The sequence below is a fragment of the Antechinus flavipes genome, chromosome 1 (assembly GCF_016432865.1).
Source record: "Antechinus flavipes isolate AdamAnt ecotype Samford, QLD, Australia chromosome 1, AdamAnt_v2, whole genome shotgun sequence".
NCBI classification, from domain to species: domain Eukaryota; kingdom Metazoa; phylum Chordata; class Mammalia; order Dasyuromorphia; family Dasyuridae; genus Antechinus; species Antechinus flavipes.
Genome location: NC_067398.1, coordinates 53,069,350 through 53,092,417, shown reverse-complemented (window position 1 = coordinate 53,092,417; position 23,068 = coordinate 53,069,350). Strand labels below are relative to the sequence as shown.

The 23,068-nt window shown below is 38.4% G+C and overlaps 1 protein-coding gene across 2 annotated transcripts in view; it reads right to left on the bottom strand.

Moving 5' to 3' along the window:
• Window positions 1-3,176: 3,176 nt before the first annotated feature.
• Window positions 3,177-23,068, bottom strand: part of TRH (thyrotropin releasing hormone) — a 36,470-nt gene continuing 16,578 nt past the window's right edge. The window contains exons 2-4 of one of the 2 annotated variants that reach the window (XM_051982878.1): window positions 10,211-10,292; window positions 8,261-8,469; window positions 3,177-4,864 (exon numbers count right to left, since the gene is read on the bottom strand). In XM_051982878.1, coding sequence (XP_051838838.1) covers window positions 4,389-4,864; window positions 8,261-8,456 — 672 coding nt within the window. In that variant the 5' untranslated portion in view covers window positions 8,457-8,469; window positions 10,211-10,292 and the 3' untranslated portion in view covers window positions 3,177-4,388. Of the gene's footprint in view, window positions 4,865-8,260; window positions 8,470-10,210; window positions 10,381-23,068 lie in introns of those variants that run through there. The other variant, XM_051982877.1, reaches the window with a different exon arrangement.

Genomic DNA, 23,068 nt, shown 5'->3' with positions numbered 1-23,068 from the left:
CAGTTCTGGATTCCCAGAGGAGGAACTACCATATGGTCATATTCAAACTCTCACATGGTACTAGGAGCAATCCTCTTGAGGGGAAATATATTTCTTCTACTTACAACTCTTAACTTTTATGCTCCCATCAATGTGTTATACTATTTGCCCAGCCAGCCCTTCACAGTGACACATTTAGATATTAAAAGTAATAACAAAAGAAACTATAATGTTGCAAATTATATAAAAAAGTAGATAAAAAATGTCACAATCTATACACAATCTGGTATTATACTCTTCCACCAATATACTTAGTATTCCTAGTGGGAGAATAGACACACACTTACAGAAATTTGTCAAGGAGACATCTGAGTAAGGAAAACCTTTGTAGTCAGAATTAGTTCACAGCTCTAGAACTATAAACGCCAGTGTTCTGCTTCTGTCATGGGAACTATCCATAAAAGTTCTGTGATAACTATAGTTTCTACACTGAATAGAAAATTCAGCTGCTAAACTGAGTTGCTTTATGCTGTGATTAACTAATACCTCACTGGACATGACATGTCACCCAAATGAGTTGCTCTACAAGGAGATTTTCCTGATTCTCTACTTCTAATCAACTAGATTCAACTTCAGTCAACTAAATTGACTCTTCAACAGCAACTGTGATTGATATCACTTAAAGATTCAAATTTTGCTGCTGCAGTGATGAATTCTATCTTTTTCAACTTTCCTTTTCTCTGTCTCTGCTTTCTCTGCCTGTTTCTCTCTGTGTTTCTCCATCTGTTTCACTGTCTCTGTGTATGTGTTTCTGTTTCTCTGCCTCTGTGGCTCTGTCTTTGTATCTGTTTCTCTCTATCTCTGTCTTTCTGACTGTCTCTGTCTCTCTGTGTCCATCTCTCTCCTTTCTATCTTCCTGGGTCCACACTATGGGTACTCCCTGAAAACAACCCACCATCTTAGCATATGACTAATAATAAAATTTTCATCTGTCTGTAGGAAAAATTACCTTAGTTTACATTAATTTTGATGTCCATATCTTCCCAGTTTATTACAATTTTTCATATTAAAAACTCAGTAGATATTTCAGAATCCTATGACTCAATCCCCAAAACAAGTCTCTGAGTAAGTTTTTCTTAAAACCCAGAGGAAGCTAAGCCCAGCAATAAACATTAAAGGGACAGTACATTATACCTGAATTAAGATTATGTGTATACATGTCAGAGCATGTCCCTCCTCCTTCCAGAAGAATGTAACTTTTTTGAGGGCAGGCACTATTTTGTTTTGTCTCCTTAAACATTGTAGGCAGTTGATAAATTTGTTAAATTGAATTAAAAAACAATGTGATGTAAATGTTAAGGTGTGGACTAGGAATCGGGAAGATCTGAAGATCCTCAAACATTGATTTGTTGTGTGAATTTGGCAAGATACTTGGCCCTCTGCCTGCCTCTGTTTCCTCAACTGTAAAATGGGATGATAACAGCAACTCCATTGGGTTGTTGTAAAGATAAAATGATATAATATTTTTTTAAATGCTTAGCCTGGCACACAGTAGGTGCTTACTAAATGCTTATTTCCTTCCTATTTTTATTTAGAACTTCAGTGAATTTGTGGTCATATCAATGTGGATATCCATACCTATGACAAGTCATCCATACATTTTGATTCTCCCCAAAGGATATTTCATTCTAAAGGCTTTTCTCAATAGCTTTTTTCTGAGAATTACCCACCTTAGCATTTGACTAATAATAAAACTGGCACAGTCTAAATGTCTAAAGTTGAATTTGAACTCAAGTTTTCCTGACTCTAGTCCCAACACTGGAAAAGACTCCAGGACTAATCCAGTCTAAATTCACCTCCCCATCCCCTACAACTGCTTCAAACTGAAATTCAGAGGGGCAAGAGATTTGCCCATTATTGTAAAGATTTCTGATTTTCTGGTGGATTGACTATTCAATCCATTGTCAATACAGTATAAATTCAAGAAATCATTGAATGTAAATAAAGCAAAAGTCAAAGAAGGCCCAAATGAATATCTGGGTGTCAATGTAGTACAGGCCCAAGTTTGAACAAGAGCACCTCCCTCCTCATTTGATTGAGAGTCAAGTGAGATAATAATTGTAAAGCACTTAGTTCAATGCCTGGCATATAGTAATTATATAACTATATAAATATTGGCTAGTATCTGTAAAATGAGAGTGTTGGAAACAATGGCTTCTAAATCTATTACCTCAAGGTTTATTTGAGATAAAGTGAATTTAAGGACAAAATTTATAATGTAATATTTGCCTCAGTCATTTGCTATTTTTTACATTTTTTCTTTTTATTAATATTTTATTTCCTCCAAATTATGTTTTTAACATTATGTAATATTTTATTTTTCTCTAGTTATGTGTAAAACAATTTTAACATTTATTTTTAAAACTGAGTTTTGCCTCAGTCGTTTGAAAAAAAAGTGGCATAGCATTCTTAAGTAAACATAAGCAAAGATTATAAGAGCTCAAGCATTGTTCCTATTACTCAGGCCCTTGATTAATCCTGTCATCTTGGGAAAGTTACTTTTCCTTGATCAATTGAAGGAACTGAGCATGTTTAACTTGCAAAAGAAAAGCCCAAAGGGTGGGAGTAGAGGTAGGAATGGTAGCCACGGTCTCAGATGTAAAGGGTTATTTTGGGAAGGAAGCAATGGACTTTCATTACTTGACCTCAGAGGGCAAAAGCAAGAACATTGAGTGAAAGTTGAAAAGAATTTAAGCTGGATGTGAGGAAAGATGTTCTAACAATTTGAGATGTCCAAAAGGAAATGGGTTAAATCTTCTTTGGAAGTGTTCAGCGGAGGCTGGATGATCATTTGCCAGGAATATTATATTAGGTATTCTTTTCATGTATGGATGGGACTAGGTGACCTTCCAATTCCCAAATTCTCTGATTCTATGAAATTGCCTCACATTTATGGATCTTTGTATATAAAATACAGAGTAGATATAGTGGAAGCTCCTTCACAGCAGGGATTTGGGATAATTGTGTGTGATTGGGGCTTTTTTTTGGCCTAGATTGCCTCTCAGATCCTTCTTGACTTTTAGATTTTCTGAGTTTCCATTTTTGCTTCTGCAAAATGGAGGTGTTCAATTAAAATGACCCCTAGTGTCCCTGTAGATACTAAGATTCTAAGATTCAGCAGAAGTGCAATCACAAAGTTATAAGGCTCATCCATATGCAACTTTTATTAGTATTATGAGGTTTCCAAAGGGACTGGTGTAAATGTACAAATCACACTTGCACTTTGATATTAAGATGTTCATATATACAAACATTCCTACCCATAGCCAACATCACTATACCACAAGAGAGCTTTGCTAGAAAAGTAACTTTTCCACTTTCATTTAATTTTGTTTTTTTCAATCAAGGAGAGATTTTATGGGATTCGAATGTATTAGCAAATTGTCAGGGGATGCCCATATGGAGGTAGAACAGGGAAAATAATCAGGGAAAGACCTGCAGGCTACCTTCTATTGGGGAGCAGAGGGACAGAAAATTATCTTTGGTGAGAGAAGACTTATGAAGTTTCAGTTCAAGAAAGGGGAAGACAATGACCAAATCGATGAAGATCCTCAGGGATTCCCCTAGTGACTGCTGATTTTCTCCTGGGGTTTTCTTTGCCCAATGATGTGCTTGAGTTTGGGAGCTCCCCATTCCCCTGTCTGAGCTTTGCCCACTGCCTATTGTTTGTGCTCCTTCCCTGTATCAGGTCTTGCTCATACTCAAAGGGACAGCATGAAGATTCTGTGGGGAGATGCAGGGAAGGAGGAAGGCTGACTGTAAATGGGCCAGCTCCTGCTTCGGACTCTTTCACTGCATCTGTCTTGAATAAGGGAGAGGGAGACAGATCACATCCACTCTCTTGGCCATCGACCCTTCTTGAGAATCTTACCCTTACCAGAAGGAAACTGGCCTGAATCTAACAGATCCCAGGAAACCAGTAGGCATCCTGGGCTGAATTGGACCGAGGGAAAGGCTTTGGTCCCATGGACTATGTTCAGAAGGTTGGCCACATCACCTTTCAAGCTTTGGTCAGGCCCCTCTGCCCCCTGTCCACAACCTTTCTCCCCTAACCCAAGATTTGCTGAAGAGGAGCTGAAATAATCCAGGGTGTCTTAGAAAGGGACTTGAGGGTGCTGGGCTTTCAATAACAGGGGATAGAATCCACCTTCTTCCACATCCCCATTCTCCATCCCCTGCCCTCAGAGCTTAGGGAACTGGTACCTAGGGGTCAGGGACATTCTGGCCATGTCACTAGCAGGGGATCGAGAGGACTAAGTGAAACAAAAAACAGTTTGTAGGTATTATTCACAGCACACCCAGAAACCATCCACAGAGATTTAACCTTTCCCCCTCAGACTGGCTGGGCTCTAGTCCTCTTCCCTGTCTGCTCCCCAGAGTGACCTCCTCCCCGGGTGCTGTCTCTTCTCAGGCCCCGGGCCCCTGCGGAGATCCTCCAGGAGCTCCAGTAAGAGGCTGCAGTGGGAGGACCCCCGGGGGCTGCAGGGGAACACAGGGACTTGGCTGGCAGGGTCCGGGCTCCTTTTGCCTGGATGCTGACGTTTGGAGATATCCCCCTCACTGTCCTTGAGCCAGGAGGCCCTCCGGCCCGGATGTTGCCTTTTTTGCTCCTTGCCATCCTCCTCCCAGGCCTCCTCCTCTCGCTTGCCTGGGTGCTGGCGTCTGTGGATCTCTATGGCGGCCCCTTCATCCCCCCATTCCTCCTCCTCTCCCTCATCTTCTTCCTCCCTTTTGCCTGGATGCTGCCTCTTCTCGAAGATCTCAGAGAATCTCTTCCCAGGGTGTTGCCTCTTCACAAGCCAATCTAGTGGGGAGGCCTGCAAATCTGGGAAAGGAAATAAGAAATGAATGAAAGCTCCCATCACCATGTTGCCTTCAACACCAACCTTTCGTGCGCCTGAGATAAAATTGTCCATGAAATAAAATCATAGGGAGCCTCATTGCCTCCCTCCCCAAATGGTGTCACTGCACCTGAGGTTCCACCTTTAGAGTTTCATTGTTTGGGATTGTTTTCTCTGCCTATGAAATAAATTTGCCCTATACTGTAAGAAACTAATCACTATTGGGGGGGAGGGGGAGGGACTGTCTGTCTTGCCACATACCAGCAGGTTGCTTTACGAGTTCCTTTGAGGTTAGAAAGGGAATTTCAAGCTGATTCTATGTGGATCCCATGAGAGGTTCCCATGATGGTAGCAGAATGGACCAAACAAAAATGGGGCTGGCTGGGATTGGGGTGGAAAGGGGATTGAGCTTCAGCCGGCTCCTACTGGCTTGTGAGAACCAATGATCAGATTTTTTCAGTGTGAGCATTTATACCTTAGAAATCTGGATTTCTGGATTTAAATCAGTGATGGAGAAAATGTTCATAATACAAATTAAATTTAAAAGTGTGGCATATGTACAGTTTTCTTACAGAAGCTGGTTGTCAAACGTTTATTAGCCAGGAGAGACAGGGCTGAAAACAGCCCTGACCATCTATTACACTCATATACACTCATCTGCACATAGTATATATTCACACTCATACACTCAGGTACCGATCACAGACCCTGATTCCTCTCAGAAGCATATTCTCTCAGAAGATCTTAGATTCAGTGAGGGATTGAAAGTCATCTAGTCCAATATCTTTGGTTGAGGAAGGGGTTAAATGGCTTGCCTAAAATCACACAGGTGAACCTAGACCCCAAGAGTTCAACCTAGGACTTTTGACTTCAAATTCTGCTCTCCTTCTACTGTTCTGCAAATGTCTCCTCAATCAAAGCCCATTCATATTATTATTCTCAGTCTTAGACACACACTCACCTACACATTCATGTATAAATACATGAACCCACTCTAACACATACGTAGTGAACAGATAAGCCACACACTCTCATACACACACTGCGCTCCCTAACTATACTCAGAGATTAAGTAGGTTCAGTTACTAATTATGCTAAGCTCCGGGACTCAGAAATAGCCGCTTTGACCCCTTCGTCAGCAGACTTCTTGGGCAACAGAGAATCAAGCTGATTCTTTGGGGAAATCATTTCATAAAGCTATTCCCACATTGCTGACCATATGAAAAAGGCTGGATTGATAAATGATTTAAGCTATGCTCAGCAGTTAAATGATTTCAGCTGTATCACCCAAAAGAAATGATTCAGCTGGAAACTATCCCCCACTGGACAGAAGCTTCAAAAGGTCTCTGACTAGGGAATGACTCCTCAAATAGCTCAGGGGAGAGAACATTAACCTGAAGGGCCTGTTCCCTCCTGGGTTTTTGGCAAGGGCTTTGAGACAGGTAGCCAAGTGCCTAGGATAGGAGAAAAGAAGCAAGAATCAAAGCTGGCTTTGGGGGAAGAATTAACAGTACTAGTCTGTCTCCCATTTTGCCAACCTGTGTTGGTCAACCGATATTCATTCTGTGGCAGGAACTTACGAAGTATGCAAAGAAAGGCAAATTCAGGGTCCTTTTTTGAGGGGGACCAGGATCTTAAGTTAGCTTAAGCTAACTGTCAGCTCTGCCAGCCCCATACATATCCATAGACACATGGACAAGCAGTATATTCACAGATGCATACTAATGCATAAATGTAAATATAGCTTCACATGCAAATGGATATCCTCACCCACATGTGTGCACAATTCCCCTTCCCTTTGCTAAAAACGGTATAAAGACGGGTGCCAAATAAGAAGAGAAGGCTTGGAACAGAGAGACAGCTAAGTGATAACAGTGGATAGAGTGCTGGACTTGGCATTTGGGATACCTGAATTCAAATCTGCAATAGATTAAAATAACATTTTAAAATATACATTTGTACATATATATGTAAATGAATGTTTAATTGTATATATATATATATATGTATATATATATATATATATATACATGCACAAATAATATTTGTAAAATGTTTGGCAAACCTTAAAAGCAGTATATAAAGAATGATTATTATTATTATTAATGAGCAAGAACCATTACATAGGGTACCTGGAGAGAACTCTGGGCTCAGGGCCGGTGTTGGTATAAAATCTTCCTAAGCCAGGCAACTAGATCCCTATCCCTATACCCTCAGTATCAGATCTCAACTGTCAAACTGACGTTGTTTGGGCTCTGATTGGCTCAGTGTGAGTGTAAATATCAGTTCTGTTTTGGCCAGTCTTCTCCTTCCAGATTGATTTTTTTTTGCTTAGGTAAAAGACCTTAATAACTGATTGGGTGTTACCTGTTAAAGATCTCAGTTTAAACAGGCCAAGATCTCCCACTATATCCAGGGCCACCTCAAGTCATCCTGATCTCTATCTGGCCATTGAATCCAGATGGCTCTGGAGGGAAAAATGAGGCAGGTGCCTTCCTTCACTTAAATCCAATTTGCTTGCATGTCATGGCCATCTTTGAGAAGAAAGGTAACAACCCATAGAATCTAAGCTTCACAGACCCAGGCAAAGCCCAGACCAAAATAGAGCCCTCGTCATTGCATGGCTTCTAATTAAAAAATGAGCAGGAGAGAAGAAATAAATTGCTCCAGAAGGAGCCACAACAAGAGTATGTGACCAATGTCAGCACATGTAGGGAGATGTGGGGGAAGAAGAAAGAAAAGAATCCTATGAAAATTAGGGCATTGCTCTAATATCGTTAACTAGTTATAGGATTTGGTTCTCTAAGATTCATAAGATCATAGGAAAGTGGGATCAAAGTATCACAAAGTCTTAGCTCTAGACCTTAATGGATCCAGTTTCCTCATTTTACACATGAGAAAATTAAGGCTTCTGGGAGGTAAATAACTTGACTAGGGACACACAGATAGTAAGACTCAAAATAGGATTTGAACAGAAATCCCACTACCACTGGAAGGATTTTTTGAGGTCATCGGATCCAACTCTCTCATTTTATAGATGCAAGGTTATGTCTGTAAAGCAAAGGGTTCAATAAAATAACTTATAAAGTCCCTTCCAGCCCTGGTATCCTATGAGTCTGTGGTTTATTTGCAGAAATTAATAATTTAGTGGAAACCTGTTAAGCACTTTCCAGCCCTTGATGTTAGAGAGAGCTTAATCACCACAACCCAGAGGACAAGTGTAGAGGGGGAGGGACAATAAGATCTAGAATGAAATTTTTCAGTAGCACATGATTGACCCAGTCCTCACTTTACTAGGACCCCACTATCCCCTGCATGCCCTCCAAGACTGAAAAGGCAAAACCCAAGTTTTGGAAAGAGCAGGTGATCCATCTTCTTACCTGAGTTGTTCTCTCCTTCCTCTTCTAGCTTTTGCAGGTTTGACTGAAGAAAGAGGTTCTCAGCCCTCTGCAAGATCTCCTCCAGGCGACCCTTCTCCTCACTGTCAGCTTCTGCTGCAGCTGGCTGGCCAAGATTTATGGAGAAACTGGACAGAGCCAGAGACAGGAGCAAGGGCAGCAGCCACAGGTGGGTCATGGTGGTGCTGGAGCTGTCCAGCAGGGAATCAGGAGAGAATAGGGGCAGAGCAGGAACGTGAGTGCTTTGGAGACCAGACACCCACTGATTTCTGAACAGGAGGGAATAAATCCACATCCTGTACCGGGGGGGAAAGTCTATCTGCCCCACCCCTATCCCTCTCTCTCCTTTCTTCCCTTTCTCCTTCCCTCCCTTCCTCCATTCTTTTCTCCCTCCCTCCTTTCTTCTTCCTTCTTCCTTCCCTCCCTCTCTGTCTCTCTATTTCTCTCCCTTTCTTCTTCCCTCTCTCCCTCTCTCTGTCTGTCTCTATCTCTATGTCTCTTTCTTTCTCTTTCTTCCTCTGTCTCTCTGTGTATTTCTCCCTAAAAATTAAAAAACCTTTATCACTCCTTCCAAGTCATTGTTTCCCTTCATTATATTCTGCATTCCTCCTCTCCCACTCTTCCTTTTTTCCTTCTTGTCTTCTCTTCTTTCCCCAGTTCTTGTCTCCTTTTTCTTTCTTTCTCTATTCCTCTCTTTTTTTCTTTCTTCCCCCTTCAATCACTGTCTATCTCGTTTTTTACTTCCTTTCCAGTCCTCTTTCTTCTTTCTCCCTCTTTCACTGTCTTATCTCTCTCTTTTTGTTCCATTCTTCTTCACTTTCTTCTTCCTCTCTCCCTCTATTTGTATACAGCTGTCTATATAGAGATATGTGGAAAGATAGATATATAGAGATAGAGATAGATATGAAGGCTAGGGGTTGAACCTGTTCTTTCATTGATATAAGGAGTCCTAGATGAGGAAGCTCTCTCTGTTAATGCAGGTCAGCACCTTCTCTGTAACTTAAAGAGTGCCCTAGAGTACTAAGTGGTTAAGTGATTTGCCCAGATCTATTTGTGACAGAAGCATAATTTGAACTCAGATCTTCTTTGTTTTGAATCCAGTTCTATATCTACCACACCATGCCACCATTTATTTATATGTCACCTTGAAATCTTTTGCAATATTCACCCATTCTTCTCTACATTCATAAGCATATTGAAAAGTATTATAATCAAATATAGTCATCATAGAAATTTAAAGTTAAAATTTTACAACTGGAATCTCAGAATTCTATTAGATTGGGAGTCAGAAGACCTGACTTCAATTCTCTTTTCCATCACTTATTGTAGGTAAGGGCATTTCCCATCTCTGGGTTTCAGTTTTGTCTTCAGCAAAACGAGAGAGTTGGGCCACATGGCTTCTAAAGACCCTTCTAAATCAGTGACTTGGTATTCCTAGGAATCTTAAAGTCAGAACCTTAGAGTTAGGATTTTAGAATCTAAGATTCAAGCACTAAGATTTTATGACCAATATCTCAAAATATGACATTGGTGCATTTGTATAAACAGGGGTAAGAAATGAGCCTTATTGAAGCCCATTAATGATTGCACAACTAGTCTGTATAAATATATATTACACATTCTACATACATATTGTAAGACTATACATTATACATTTCTAGATTTATGCTCAAGTGAGATAACCTGCAGAGAAGCACTTGAAAAGTATAAAAGACTACACAAATGTGAGGTTTTCATCACCTGCATTCCTGTGTCTAGATATGTAGTTCCCTCAAACAAGCATCCCACTTGCTTTGGATGTAAGATTTTCTAATCTAACCTTTTCAGCTCCAACCTCCAACTCCCACCACATCCTCCTAGTTTTATTCATTGAGATAAAAAACCCTCCCATCTCAAGCTTCATTGAATTCAGAGAAAAAGCTTGAGAATTACCTGTATGATGCCAAATGGTGAGTTGCCTTCCCTCTAGGACTGTACCAGAGCTTCTGGTCAGACTGGGCTTCTGGGTCTCGGGCTGGAGGAAGAGTAGCAACAAACACGTGCTGTAACCAAGGTAGCTCCTTCCCAGCTGACAGTGCCGATGAGGTGCTGCCTGCCCTATTTATACTGAGTTGTCTGCGGGGTCTGATATGCAAATAGCTGGGAGTGAGGTCACTCCCTATCTCTCTGAGAGTGAGGTCACTCCCCACCCCTCTGAACCCCCAACTCCACCCACCTAGCCAAGCTTGATGTCATCGAAGTGGGGCTCAGACCAAAGCTCTTGGCAACCCCTTCCAGGATCCACTAGTCACCCTGGGTCCTAGTGAGTATTCCTTCCAGGTTCCAAGAGCTCTGGAGCTCTTCTATGGGGCAGACAGTTTAAAGGGTGAGCCATCTCTTTCTGAACAAGAAGATTTGGTGCCATATAGATGGGGAGTTGAAGAGAATGAATGAAGGACTAACAAGTGGGAGAAGGGGGAAAAGCTTTTTCAGACCATAGTAATCCTGATCTGCGAATAGGCAGAGAGACTTAAAGACCACCGGTTTTAGCATTTTTATTTTAGAGGGCAGCTAACCTAGCTACCTCATTCTACAGGTGAGGAAACTGAAAGATGGAAGTGACTTAGTGTCACACAAGGGAGTGAGGAGCAGAACTAGGACTGGGAGCTAATGTGTATGCATCCATTCCAGTAGCTTTTCTATTATATCAGACCATAAGAATTTGGAAAGGACCTTAAATGTCAACCAGTCTCATCCCCATATTTTATAGGAGCAGGTGTGAGACTTCCAGAGTGATCTGCCTCACTTACAACATTGCAGCACTGAATGCAATAACTGAAACATTAAAGCTCACAAACCATTCTGGTGCAGGATAAGGGGAGCATTGAGAAAGATGGCTTCTTGCTGATAGCACCTCCCTATAGTGCTTGTGGGTGTGATTTGAAAACTGGACTAATTGCAGGATTTCTAAGGGCTCCCCGGGCAGCAGTCCTTGCCCTGGCTCCGAATGGATGCTGATGAGAGCTGGGGGATCTTTTTTTTTATCTCCCTTTTCTAATGGCACATTTATTTCCAGAAATCTCCCGTTATAATGGGTGCAGCTGGGACTGACCATCATTGAGCCACAAGAGAGAAAACTAAATTTTTAAAAAGTCAAGAATTGAGAGTAATTAGATACTATGCCTAAGAGGGTCATGAGCCCCCAAAAAGAATTCTAAAAAATATTTCACCAGAAGGTCTTCTTCGTTTCATGATACACTCAGACAGTTGATTAGGAAGGATGCTATTATTCCTGAATTATAGAAGTGAAAACTAAGATCCATAGGGCTAAAGAAGTTTGATTAATGGTATCTTTTCTCCTGGCATCTGAGGCATCCTTATACCATTGCCCTATTCTCACCCTAAAAGACTTGCTATGATATAAAAGGACAGTGTGTTTCCAGCCTAGAAAGTATTTACATTGTAATAATCTCTAGGAGGCTTCAGGATGGAATGAGATTTAAATCCCAATTCTTTTGCTCTCTCTATAATCATGTGATTTGAAAAGTCTCTTCTTTCTACAAAAATCTTACTTTCCTCATATGTAAGGTGAAAGGATTAGACTAGCTGACTTCTAAGGTGGAAGCTTAGATCTAGAAAGCCTGTATTTTGAGCCTAGAATGTCAGGCTCTGTGACAACAGTGTAAATTTGTGGAATTAAGCAATTTCTTCAGTATCTCAGGAATCAGGCTATGGAGGAAGTGTCTGCCTGTGTCTATGAATTGAGTCATCTTGGGAAACAAGTCTTACTTGCTTCCTTCTACTACATTGAGAAAAGGACAGAGCCAGAAATATACTCCTAAGAGGTATTAAAAGTGTGAATTATGGAGTCAGCAGACATGGTTTCTAATCTCAGCTCTACTTGATCCTGTCATCTTCCCTTTTCTGGGCTTAGATTCTTCACCTATAAGATGAAGACATGAAACATTAAAAGAACCAGAGGACATTTTCTGAGTGGATGACTTATCAGAAGGTTGAAGTGAAAACATAGACAAGAATCATACATAGGAAGATGTGCAATGGTAGTGGTAGTGGTGGTAGTGAATGCATGATAGGAATGGTACAGATTTCCTTTTGCATTGGTGAAAGCATAACCACATTGGTGGGATCAATTAAAAATGAGCAGTCTATACTAGAAGGTCTCCAAGGTCTGGATCACAAATTCTCATTTGGGATATGAACTAAACCCCTGTTTCCCAAACCACTGTTTTTTTAAAAATTCAACCCAAAATTATCCATTCATTCATTCATTCATTGTTTGTTTATTTATTTATTTTAGAAAGCAACTGTGATATAAAGAGCACTGAGTTTGGAAACAATACTGAGTTTGAATGCTATCCCAGACACTTACAAAAATTGCATGGATTTGGACAATAATAGTTATTAACATTTATATAGTACTTTAAGATTTCTAAAGTAATATATGCATATATAAACATGTTCACACACGTTGATATATGCAACATATAAATATACTACATGCACATATATATGTATATATATATATATGTATTATTTGATCCCCACAAAAAGGTCTACAAAATGATGTTGTAGTATATAATAATAATAATAGCTAGCATTTATATAGAAATTTAAGGTTTCCAAAGCACTTTATATAAGTTATTTCATTTGATCCTTGTAACAATCCTGTGAGGTGTTATTATTGTTCCCACTTTACAGACAAGGAGTTAAGTGACTTGTTCAGAGTCACACAGCTAGTAAATGTCTAAGGCAGAATTTGAATTCAACTCTTCCTGATTCAAGTTCAACACTCTCTCCACTTCTGAGTAGGGTGAGAAAGGATTAAAGTTTAAGGTCTACAATTTATAATCCATAATTCTAAATCTATGATTTGCAATGATTTATCTGACATGGACATAAAACTTCTCTCTTCTAGGAACTTACATGCTGTTTAAGAAAATAAAACACACTTACATGTGAAACTGTTTTATGCCAAGATAAAACAATTATGAATTAAGTGCCTCTAGGGCAGTGGTGCTGTTTTAGGGGTTCATAGCAAGTCAAGATCACAGTGGGCATGTTGTAATAAATCCAGTTCGCATCGGGATTGAAACTCCAGGATCTGCAGCTGATTTGCAGCTGCAGTACAGACTTTTTAGCACCTCAGAGGCAGAAAGAGAAGAGAAATTTGGTGAGAAGTGCTGTCCAAGGTACCAAGTCCCTATCAGGTATCTCTCAGGTATCCAGTGGTATTCCCTTTTCTAGCTCTCTACCGTTCACTGATTAAACGGACACAGTAGATGAGAATTGCTCACAGCAAAAAGGAAGATTGCAGTTATGGAACTTAAATTCTAAATGGAACTAAATTCTAAAAATGACAAGTCACAAGTCACAAGACCAGGAGTAGAATCATGTTTCTATTCATTGGCTCTGGTTTTGAGTAAGCCATTTATGTCTTGAATTTCAATTCAGCTTCCTCATCTTATATGGCGGGGGGGGGGGGTGTTGACTAGATGATCTCTTAAGACCCTTTTATGCTCTAAATCCTGTGAGCTTAATGTCATTTCAAATAAAATCATAGAATCTCAGAACTTGAAGAGACCACAGAGGTTCCTAGTTCATTATCCTGCTCATTGCAGTAATCACTTCTACAGCAACCTGGACAGTCATCCTGTTACTAAGTAAATGTCTGGGGAAAAGGAAAATGAGGAGAAAGGTAGGGCACCACTCAGTATCTAGTTTCCTTTAATGGTCACCCATTTTTCTTACTTCTATCTTCTAAAGACCCAGATAATAAATATGATCCTTCTTAAAGACAGATTTTCTGATTATTGAAGACATTGGATATGCTAGGGAGTTTGGGTTTTATTTTGTGAATAATAGGAAGCTACTGAAAGTAAAGAACAACATAGTGTATAAATGCTTTATCTTACTCTTACAAGTTATGACCTCTCAGACTGGGAGGAGGATTGTCTTTATGTTAGTTTGTCTTGGAAGCAAAACAATCCATTGAGCAACTGATGTTTTCATTATTCAAAAAGATTCAGACACCTTCAACACCTACTATTTCTCAATGATTACACTTAAGGATCACTCCAATTCAGTTTAAGGATAACTATTATGCACTCATACCTATGTTAAGTGGGGAGAGACAAGACAAGGAGAATATATCATCCCAGTCCTGGGGGAGCTTACAATCCCCTAAGGGATTACACACAGGAAGCAAGTGAAAACATGGCAATATGTGCTCATTGAAGCTGTCTTTCAAGGTTTTACATTAGAAAAGAAACATATTACTGGCAAATAGTATAATTAGGGAAAGCTTCTTGGAGGAAGTGGACCTTGGAAGTCAAGTGAGTCTTGAAAAGATTCAGTGTCCAAACTAAGGAGATTTAGGGCCAGTTATCCAGAAGTAAAAACAGAGAAAATAGGGCTCAATAGCCTTGTTCTACAGCCTTGATCAGGGTCATCCCTACTAGCTGAGAAGAGCTCATCTCTCCTGCACAAAAAGATATTCATAAAATAAAATCATCAATATTTTAAACCCTAACTCTAATTAAGACACATTGAGGAATAAGTCAAAGTCCTGGCTTCTTAATTCAAATTGCCTCATCTTTCATTCCAATTTTCTCTTCTTTAAAATTAGAGGCTTTTACTTGGTCATCTGTAAGATCCTTTCCTACCTAAAATTCTATGTTCTGCCATTTTGTGCTCTAAGGTTCCTTCCAGCTCTGAAATTTTTTGGTCTAATCAGAAATTCTACAATTCTGAGTATAAAACCTCCATGTAGAAAAGCAATGAAACAATATAGAGGTTCTTCTCATGAAGTCAATCTCACCTCTACCCTAAACTTCTCAAAGGAAAAAGCCAATTTAAGGTTTCAAGAGCTCAACTCATTTCCAAAGATTAATTTCTTTTTCAGATTGTGGGCCAGGTAGTTAGACTTGTGCTTAATAAGGTTTTTGAAAATAAAAAATTCCATTTGACTTAACTAGCCAGGAAAACCTAGGTGTCTAGTAACAAAATCACCTACATCTGGTGTAGGTTGGTGTAGACCATGGGAAGCTCCTTCTTTTAACAGAGGAGCAATAAGATAGTAAATATTAGAGATTAGTCATATAAAATGTCGGCTGAATGAGTCAGTCACCTTTAGGTAGGTCTTTCATAAACTTTAATTTTAGTTCTGAGTAGAGCCCTCTTTAAAAAAAATAGCCCAATAAACAAATAGCCAAACTTAACAAGAAAATTTAAGAATGAATTTTCACATTAATAAAGGATTCACAAATTGCCTTTTAAAAAGCAGCTTTCTATAGACAAGGTGTTGTGAATTGGGATCTTGGAAAGCCATCTTAGGTTCTATCATTTCCTTCAGTCAATTGTGGGAAAAGATTTTTTAAAAATCACAGTGATTTTAAAGGAGAAGGGAGTGGGCATGGCAGAATGGATCCTCCAATGAGTGTCCATTTTGTGACTTTGTCCTCTTGACTAAGGACTTGAATTTGTAAGGAAGCAAAAAGGATTAGGAGTTAGTATGTGATCTGGATATTCAGGTTGTGGCTGAAGTTTGGGACAAAACTAAGGAGAAATTGAACTCATGTACTTGTCATCGGCAACTTAGAGCTCTAAACAAAAAGCTAGACAATTGTCAATTAAATCAAGACTAGATTTCACCAGAAGAGGCACTGTTATACAGTTAGTTGCCTGCCAGATGGAATCCATCCTATTTTATTGACCAAATGACAGAATCAAAGATTGTCAGAGCTAGAAGAAATCTTAGCAATCATCTACCCCACCCAGCTCATTTCACAAATGAGGCAGCTGTAGCCCAGAGAAGAAAGGACACTTGCCCAAAGCCTTACAGGGGGGAAAAAGCAGAATAGAACTTAAATTCAGGTTTCTAGACTCCCAGCCAAATGATTTTTCCATAGCATTGTTCTGTTTCTGTCATTCCCATTTAAGAATGAAATATATTTAGAGTCATTTCATTGAACAGATCGGAGACCATGGGAAGCTCATGCAATATCTCCATGTGCCTGATTTTCTGTTAAATTTGTGTGGGGGTAGAGGTGAGTTTTCTGAAGCTCTAGTCTTGCCTTGAAAGACTGCAGTCTTGCCTTGTTAGCATTTCTCTTCCACTGGTTCATTTTCTTTTCCAAAGCAGCCCCTCATTACCAAAACTTTGAAATCGTGTGCAAAAGGTAGTGGCTTGCTTGAAAAAAATTCTGCAAAACTCTCCAAGGAAACCAATTCTAAGGGGAGGAAGAAATAGATTTGGTACTATTTAAGAATACTGGGGAGAAAATTCTTACTGATCTCCTAATCCAATCCAGCCTGGCAACCACTCTATAGCATCTTAGAACTGGAAGGGACCTTCAAGACCACTAGTCTAATCCCTTTATTTAACAAAGAAATGAGGACTTAGAAAAGGGGTGTGATTCATTCAAAGTCACCAAACAAGATAGAGATACTGAACCAGAATATAACCCTGGTGTTCTGACTTCCGATCAGTGTTCTTTCTGTTATACCAACTGAACTCAACAATTGTTTTCAAAGTTTAGACAGAATGATATTGATGGGAAACAAAAAGATGGTTCAAATCCTAGCTTCCTGTGTTATTTTGGACAAATCTCTTTACTTCTGAAATTTTTCCAATCCAAAGTCCTTAATATCTTGATTTATATATACAGAATCACTTCCAAGGGCCCTACCAGTTCTAAATCTACATAGACTCCAGCTATGATCATAAGACACATCTGTTACATGCCTGAAGTTATGTTCAGTTTATCTTGCATATATTTTGTTTGTATAAAACTATTTAGATCTGGTCTTCTCCATTAGATTTTGAGCCCCTTAAGGGAAGGATTTATTTTTGCCTTTCTTTGCTTAGTGCTTAGTATAGTACCTGATAGACAATAGACACTTTAAAAATGTTTATTGATTTGACTCACAAGACCCAAACATTAATAATAACAGCAAGCATTTATATAGTACTTTATAGTCTACAAAATGCTTTTCATACATGTCTTATCTGGTCCTCTGTAAGGTAAGTATTATTGTTCCCATTTTACAAAAGAGTATAGATCAAAGGTAGCAGACTGGTGGTGAACAAAGGCAGAGAAAGATTATTGAGATGATTTCCATAGAAGCTAGCAACATAAATCTTTTCAACAGAGACAGCTAGGTGGTGCTCTGGATAAAGTACTGGAAGCCAAGAGTTTAAATTCTGCCTCCAACACTAACTAGCTATGTGACCCTAAGCAAATCACTGAACCTGTCTCAGCCTTAGTTCTTTTATCTGTACCATGAGAATAATAATAAACAACATTGTAAAATAAAGGTGATAACAGGTAATATAGAGAGAACTTAAAGTACTTTATAAAGGTTATTATTAGTTATTATTATAAACTATTTTTCTTATAAATTCAAAGTTGTCAGACTCTTCTACCTTCTTCACAATATTTGATCCTAAGGAGTCATTTTATGCTGGTCAGGCCCAACACCTGTGCACTGATGTTTCTACAGAAGGGTCTAACTCTCAGGGAAAAAATCCCTTTGGTTCTCTGAATTTCTGATCTCATAATGAGCTGGAAAGGATGAAAGAGCTATTGTAAGAGCGAACATATAATGGCACTTTAAATTTTGAAAAATGTTTTACATTTATTATCTTATTTGATCATCACAATAAACTGGGACATAAGTGCTATTATTAACTTTATTCTGCAAATGAGGAAATTGAGGCTCAGGGAAATTGAATGACTTACCCAGTATCACATAGCCAGGAACTGCTGAAGACAGGATTTGAACTCGGATATCCCATACTCCAGCTCCTAACACACTAGTCACAGTGCTACCTAGCTGCCCTCATCAGGAAAGTAACCAACACTTAGGGATTCATAAAATAGTAAATGACTACTTACTTGTAAAGCCTCTGAAGAGTGACTCTTACTCTTCTCTATACCTATTCTTTTATTCCTCCCCTCTTGGGGTCCTCCTCATCTTCTTTCTTTCACATGCTATAGGATCCATGACCTTCACCCTCATCAAAACCCACTTCCAGAAAATTACCTGAGAAATTGATACACATTCTATATAAATAACCAATCAAAGCTTTATGAAAGTGAACCTCTTTGGGGGAGATTTGTATTTAATATCTCAAGCCAAAAGAGTCGATCACTAATAGCAGAATGTAAGTCATCAGCAAGTTGGCAGTGAGAAGAGAAGTATTTAAGAGGGGTCTTTCCTATGTAGGTGACTTTTTACTTTGTCTACTTTTCCTATGCTTAAGGCTAGCCACATCTTCGGTTATGAATTTCAAGTTCCATCATTCCTTGATAAGATTCAGTTCCAACAGCAGTATGCCTATTTGATGGTCACTTGACAAGGTAAAGGATGCCATCAGAGAAATCATAGTAACAGAAAAGGATGAGTGAGGGGGCATGACAGTCAGCCTGTGCACTGGTACCCATGAAATATCTAGAGGAAGGTCCTTAGCATATTGGATGTTCTCTTTGAAGAGGAGGAATGGAAAGAACTGGACAGGAGTCTACAGGATTCAAAAGTATAGATGGGATATACCTTGTATCCCTGGGAAAAGTATCTATGTCAATTAAATGTTCATGGCATCCAAAGTAAAAAATGTTAAGTTATGTTGATAAAGAATAGGGAAGAACCAGGTCCTGGCTTGCTCCATGCTTTTTACCTGCCTTCTCTTTCTTTAAAAAATTTTTTTTATTATATAGCTTTTAATTTACAAGATATATGCATGGGTGTTTTTTCAGCATTGACAATTGCAAAACCTTTTGTTCCAACTTTTCCCCTCCTTCCCCCCAGTCCCTCCCCCAGATGGCAGGTTGACCAATACAATGTTAAATATGTTAAAGTATAAGTTAAATGCCATATATGTATACATGTCCAAACAGTTACTTTGCTGTACAAAAATAATCAGACTTTGAAATAGTGAACTATTAGCCTGTGAAGGAAATCAAAAATGCAGACGGACAAAAATATAGGAATTGGGAATTCTATGTAGTGGTATATAGTCATCTTCCAGAGTTCTTTCTCTGGATGTAGCTGGTTCAATTCATTACTGCTCTATTGGAACTGATTTGGATCCTCTCATTACTGAAGAGGGCCACGTCCATCAGAATTGATCATCATATAGTATTGTTGTTGAAGTGTATAATGATCTCCTGGTCCTGCTCATTTCACTCAGCATCAGTTCTCTCTACGCCTTTCTGAAATCATCCTGCTGGCCATTTCTTACAGAACAATAATATTCCATAACATTCATATACCATAATTTGTTCAGCCATTCTCCAATTGATGGGCATCCACTCAGTTTCCAGTTTCTGGCCACTATAAACAGGGCTGCCACAAGCATTCTTTCACATACAGGTCCCTTTCCCTTCTTTAAGATCTCTTTGGGATATAAGCTCAGTAGTAACACTGCTGGATCAAAGGATATGCACAGTTTGGATAACTTTTTGAGCATGGTCCCAAATTGCTCTCCAGAATCAGCCTCCTCTTTCAATCTTATATTTCCATTTGATAGTTTGCACCCATGAGAATAAATATGTTCATTTTTATGAAAGAGGAAATTCTCCATGTGAGGTGAAAAGTGAAGTAGGGCCAACAAGATCAACTCTGACAGCTGCTGCTGGATTCACAGGCTGCTCATCCATCAGGCCTGTCAAAATGATAAGTCTTCCTTCTTCCCTCATTTATTAGAGGGGGGGAAATTGCCAAAATTATACATGTTAATTTAGGTGTATTTATTCTACTGTCAACCTCCTCACTCCTTCACAATCTACCTAGATCCCATCTCTACAGCAAAATGATTCAGGATGATAACTAGGAGAGAAGATGACATGTAGGTATTGGACCTGGGTCAAATCCCTTTTCTTCCATTTGCTACCTATGAGGCTCTGGGGAAATCACTTAACTCATGCCTCAGTTTCTTCATCTGTAAAATAAGAAAAGTATGACTCTGAGCAATCCTCCCCACCCCAGCTCCAAAGCTATGATCCTAGAATCCTCCTTTTTGGGATGACACTGGCTCAGAAAAGCAGCTGGTTGGGGAGGAACTGGTATTTAAAAATCCAAAAGAATGATTGGGTGAAACAGCAAATTATAGACACAATTAATAATTTCACTCAAGATAATGACAACGGTGAGACATCATACCAAAATTTATGGGATGCAGCCAAAGAGGTAATAAGGGGAAATTTTATATCCTAAAATAGAGAAAGAGAAGATCAATGAATTGGGCCTGCAGCTTAAAAAGCTAGAAAAAGACCAAATTTAAAACCCCCAATCAATGACTAAACTTGAAATTCTAAAATTAAAAGGAGAAATTAATAATATAGAAAGTAAAAAAATTATTGAACTAATAAATAAAATTAAGAGTTGGTTTTATGAAAAAACCAATAAAATTGATAAATCTTTGGTAAATCTGATTAGAAAAAGGAGAGAGGGAAATCAAATTAGTAGTCTTAAAAATGAAAAGGGAAAATTTTCCACCAATGAAGAGGAAATTAAAGAAATAATAAGGGATTACTTTGCCCAACTTTATGCCAATAAATTTGATAACCTAAGTGAAATGGATGACTACCTCCAAAAATATAAGCTTTCTAGATTATCAGAGGAGGAAGTAAATTGCTTAAATAGTTCCACTTCAGAAAAAGAAATAGAACAAGCTATTAATCAACTCCCTAAAAAAAAAATCCCTGGGACCAGATAGATTTACATGCTAATTCTACCAAACATTCAAAGAACAATTAGCCCCAATGCTTTATAAACTATTTGAAAAAATAGGGAATGAAGGAATCCTACCAAATTCCTTTTATGACACAGACATGGTACTGATACCTAAACCAAGTAGGTTGAAAACAGAGAAAGAAAATTATAGACCAATCTCCCTAATGAATATTGATGCTAAAATCTTGAATAAGATATTAGCAAAAAGACTACAGAAAGTCATCCCCAGGATAATACAACACGATCAAGTAGGATTTATGCCAGGAATGCAGGGCTGGTTCAATATTAGGAAAACTGTCAGTATAATTGGCCATATTAATAATCAAATTAGCAAAAACCATATGATCATCTCAATAGATGCAGAAAAAGCATTTGATAAAATCCAACATCCATTCCTATTAAAAACACTTGAGAGTGTAGGAATAAATGGACTTTTCCTTAAAATAATCAGTAGCATCTTTTTAAAACCAGCAGTAAGTATCATATGTAACAGGGACAAACTGCAACCATTCCCAATAAGATCAGGAGTGAAACAAGGTTGCCCACTATCACCGTTACTATTTAATATTGTATTAGAAGTGCTAGCTTTGGCAATAAGAGTTGAGAAAGAGATTAAAGGAATAAAAATAGGCAATGAGGAAACCAAACTCCCAATACAAAGGAAGGTATCAAAAATAACCAAAGCACAGAACATATTCTGAGGCAGGGGAAACCCAGATAGATGCCCAGTTCCTTTGATCAACTTCCTCGAGGTTATCATCTGAGTAGAAACACTCCATAACATCCTCACTTCAGACGAGTGTTTCAGGGATTCCAGAAATATAGACAGGCCCTTCCTAAACTCTAGAAGTTCACTTGGTCTGGGCTGTCTTCTGAAAGAAGGTACAGCTTTTGTAATACTCTCTAGGGATGGCCAGTCTCTGACTATTAGCAGTTAGACCTACTCTTCCTCCTCCTTAAATCCTCTGCATTCCACAATGGAGAAATAATATAATTCAGATAGTTCATTGATATTCTGAGTAATAAGGGGAATCAAGCCATGGTTCTATACTTTTTTCTCATTCTTAGCCAGGGTGCTGACATGAGATATAAAGTGGAAGAAAGATTGCATTGGACCTTGAAAAAAGTAAGGATTTGTATTTTCTCAGCCATCACTAATTAAGTACTGTGTATTGTATAATTTTGTGTGCATGTATATATACATATACATGCATGCATGCACACATACATGTATACACACACACACACACACATGCATATTGGATAAAAGACTAGGCCTAAAGTTGGAAAGATTCATCTTCCTGAATTCAAATCTGACCTCAAACACTAGCTGTGTGATTCTGGGCAAGTTACTTAATCCTGTTTGCCTCAGTTTCCTCACCTGTGAAATAAGTTGAAGAAGGAAATGGCAAATCACTCCAGTATATCTCTGCCAAGAAAACCCCAAACAGGGTCATGAAGAGTCAGGCAAAATTGAATAACAACAAGAATAAAAATATTATATAAGCAAAACACACAGAATAGGCAGAAACAACAGAGAAAGATGTTCCAGGATCGGGATACAAAGTGATGGAAGTGGGCATTAATATCAGAAGAAATCCGATGATACTAACCTATATGAAATATAGATTCCTTTTTTTTGCTCAAAAATTTTTCAGCCATGTTAATATTTCTTCATTGATTGATATCAATCATTATGGCCAATAAATCTACTAAAAATTTATTTTTAAAAACTATTGAGATATAATCTTATTAAGAGTTCTTCATCACTTTTTAAAATAATAATAATATATAAACATATAAATTTACATTGTATATTATTGTATGCATTGTTGTATATTAATATATTATTATATCAAAGTTATTGAATATATACTTAATAAATATGAATATTATATAATAATTATAAAGATGAAATAAAAGCTCATTTATATATGTGTGTTGTCTTGGAGATTATCTAATATATATTAGCATTACTATTCAATATATATATATGAAAAATGAGACTTAGGGAGATTGTACTATACCTGGTAAATATTAGAGATGGGGGGCAAC